The following is a 2,858-nucleotide window of genomic DNA, read 5'->3' as shown; positions in this document are numbered from 1 at the left end:
TTTTTTTTTTTTTTTTTTTTTTAATTCTCCACAGATTCAGGGGTAGTTGAGGAGGTGGAAACGGTTGAATGTGAGGAGGAAACGGTTGACACTACGAGTGAATCTGAGGAGGAGGAAACGGTTGACACTACGAGTGAATCTGAGGAGGAGGAAACGGGTGACACTACGGATGAATCTGAGGAGGAGGAAACGGGTGACACTACGGATGAATCTGAGGAGGAGGAAACGGGTGAATATGTCTACTGGGATTGCTTTGTATGCCGCCATAATCATGCTGCGCAAAGCTTTGAAGATTTCATGGCTCATCTATGTGGTGAAAAACATCGTGAAGAAGTTCATCAACAGCTGGTAATCAAACATTCTAGCATTTCTCTTTTCTTTTTGACAAATATTTTACCACTAAATCAATGTTTTATGGACAACTATAGTACACATTCCAAATATAGCACTATAGGGTTTAGTATTTTGAATTTAGGATTTAATTTCAAAGATTAATTAGTGCTATTTTGGAATTTTAGAGATGTTAGTTTGGAATTTGGTGCTATTTTTGAGAATCTCCCTTTCTTTTTCTAGTAGTCACTTCCTAGTTTTTGACCCCATTTTCATTTGTTGTTCAAGGGAAATCTTGCTAGGTATTCCTCGCGTCTTTTTCCCATTGGTTTGGTGAGGATGCTACCAAAGTCATGTTTTAATTTCTAAATTTTTTTATAGTTTTGTTTGCCTAGTAGTTTTGACCCCCCATATCGTCTTTTCTCCACTGGAGGCGTGGCTCACGGCCAAGCAAAGGAACATTGCAGGTCAACCCTCTATTCCACACATAGACGCGAAGCTGTTTACACAAATAAATAAAAAAGAAGACGCAAAGCTGTTTGCACAAAAAAAAAAAAAAAAAAACAAAAGACGTCAAGCTGAAGCCTACGAACATTGCAGTTCCACCCTTAATTCCACACTTAGACTGGGTCTATAGTGAGACATTGGTCTTTTGGGACATCAATTCGTGTCCGGTTCCCCCTGGCTTTGATCCTAGTCTTGTCGGTCTGTGCATCAAACGGTTCTTGAAGAAAGAATGCTGCTCTGATTATGTCACCATCATTGCCATTGGCGTTCTAACAGACGTCCCTAATGATATTCTGGGAAAAGTCTATTCCAGTGGAATCACTCTTCATAACGTCCCCTACGGTTAATATCTTCTCTTATCCTTAGGCCTTTCTACTGTAATGGATGTTGTTTTCCTTGATGAATAGATAAGAGTCTCAAGGTCCTTTGTTTCTGAAACAGGTCCCTCAGACACTGTCAAGCTCGTTTCTGAGTGTGCCAATTGGCCTGATCCTCTACGTAACATAATGGTCATATCCAATGCCAAGATCTTCGCTTGTCAGTCTAACTCTCTACAATTGAGATGCAACCTTCTGAAGCCGTTTCCGAATGATTCTCTTCAGATCTTTTGTCTGGCAGGTGTGTGTTTGTCATCTCTCCCAGCGTTGTCGAAATAACAAACCTGCTGTTCAACTGATTAATTACTTTTATTTTTTTCCAGACTCGGTGGAACTTGAGGAGGATGAGTGCAAGTGCAGTGCAACGTGTAAACCTCCCTTGTTGATTTGCTCAGTATGCAACGAACTTCGTTCTCCTTTTCAAGATTTTGAAAGTTTCACCACACATCTCTCTGGTGGTATCAATCAACAGAAGGTAATCAGGTATCCTAGCCAAACTGGAAGGACATATTCATACTTATGCTAGTTTTGTTTGCCTAAATTTTTTGTTTGCCTAAATTTGACCCATGTTGTTGTTTTTTCTTTTTCCTGACTGGATGTGCATTTGGTTTCAAGCAGTTGTCGGGAACCTCTCAACCATGGTGAGAAAGGCGAGAATAAGAAGAAGTGAAGAAGGCCCATGGTGTTTGTTTAACCAAGTAAGCTTATCTGTGTTTGTTTAACCAAGTAAGCTTATACTGTATGTGTTTGTTTAACTAAGTAAACTTATGTGCTAATTAACTTATAGAACAAAAAAAATTATACTTACTAAAAGAGAAACTGATGGAATTGCTAATTAACTTATAGAACAAAAAAAACAAAATGGTTACGTTTCATGCAATCAATCAGACCTCTCTATCTGGAAAAGCTCTCTGACCCTTCCAGCGAACATGGTGGTTTATCTTCTTCACGTGGCAACCTCTAGCAACAAAAACGGAAGCTCTCATACCCTTCCGGCTGCGAACATGGTGGTTTATCTTCTTCACGTGGCAACCTCTAGCAACAAAAACGGAAGCTCTCATACCCTTCCGGCTGCGAACATGGTGGTTTTAGAGAGGTCATATGATCAGCTCGTGTTGGATCCGAGCGCACATTACGTAGAGGACGACCCAAGGCATAGAGACACTAGAGAGAGGTCAACAGGTTACGTTAACTTTACAGACACGGCAAGATCGAGATTGATTCTCCGTTGTCAATCTCAGGTCCTCTGTTACAAAATTTGTTTACATTAAATGGAATTAGGTGTAAGAGATGCAAATAGTTAAATACAAATCGGATCATAAACTCCTTATAAAAAAAAAAAAGAAAAAAAAAAGATGATAGGTCTTCATTTGAGCCCTAGTGTGATAAGTCGGCCAATTAGTTATTCATTCTCATAGAGGTTGCAGGCCGAGTAAATATGAATGGGCTTGTTGTTTTTATGAAGCCCAAAAAGAAAAGTATCCCGTATATAAAAAAAAGTAAGCAAGGAGGGATTGGAAAGTTTTGTACTGCTCCGCTTTGTTGTCTCTTGTTCTCTCCTCCGTCTTCTTTTCGTATTCATCAATCTTCCTCGTCGATTTTGCCACGCCGAACGAAGCAGCTACTCCGCCCCCCCCCCGCCTA

General features: G+C 40.0%; 1 protein-coding gene across 8 annotated transcripts in view; it reads left to right on the top strand.

The window, feature by feature from the left end:
• LOC104759559 (X-linked retinitis pigmentosa GTPase regulator-interacting protein 1-like) overlaps positions 1 to 2,049 on the top strand; it is a 3,407-nt gene extending 1,358 nt beyond the window's left edge. For 2 of the 8 annotated variants that reach the window (XM_010482467.2, XM_010482471.1), the window contains exons 4-9: positions 35 to 348; positions 619 to 632; positions 712 to 1,179; positions 1,279 to 1,455; positions 1,538 to 1,689; positions 1,833 to 2,049. In XM_010482467.2, coding sequence (XP_010480769.1) covers positions 35 to 348; positions 619 to 632; positions 712 to 967 — 584 coding nt within the window. In that variant the 3' untranslated portion in view covers positions 968 to 1,179; positions 1,279 to 1,455; positions 1,538 to 1,689; positions 1,833 to 2,049. Of the gene's footprint in view, positions 1 to 34; positions 349 to 618; positions 1,180 to 1,278; positions 1,456 to 1,537; positions 1,698 to 1,832 lie in introns of all 8 variants that reach the window. The other 6 variants (XM_010482503.2, XM_010482477.2, XM_010482487.2 and 3 more) reach the window with 6 other exon arrangements.

This window comes from Camelina sativa, chromosome 3 (genome assembly GCF_000633955.1).
Source record: "Camelina sativa cultivar DH55 chromosome 3, Cs, whole genome shotgun sequence".
Classification (NCBI taxonomy): Eukaryota; Viridiplantae; Streptophyta; class Magnoliopsida; order Brassicales; family Brassicaceae; genus Camelina; species Camelina sativa.
The sequence above is the reverse complement of the archived record's forward strand: the minus strand, read 5'-3'. Positions and strand labels throughout refer to the sequence as shown.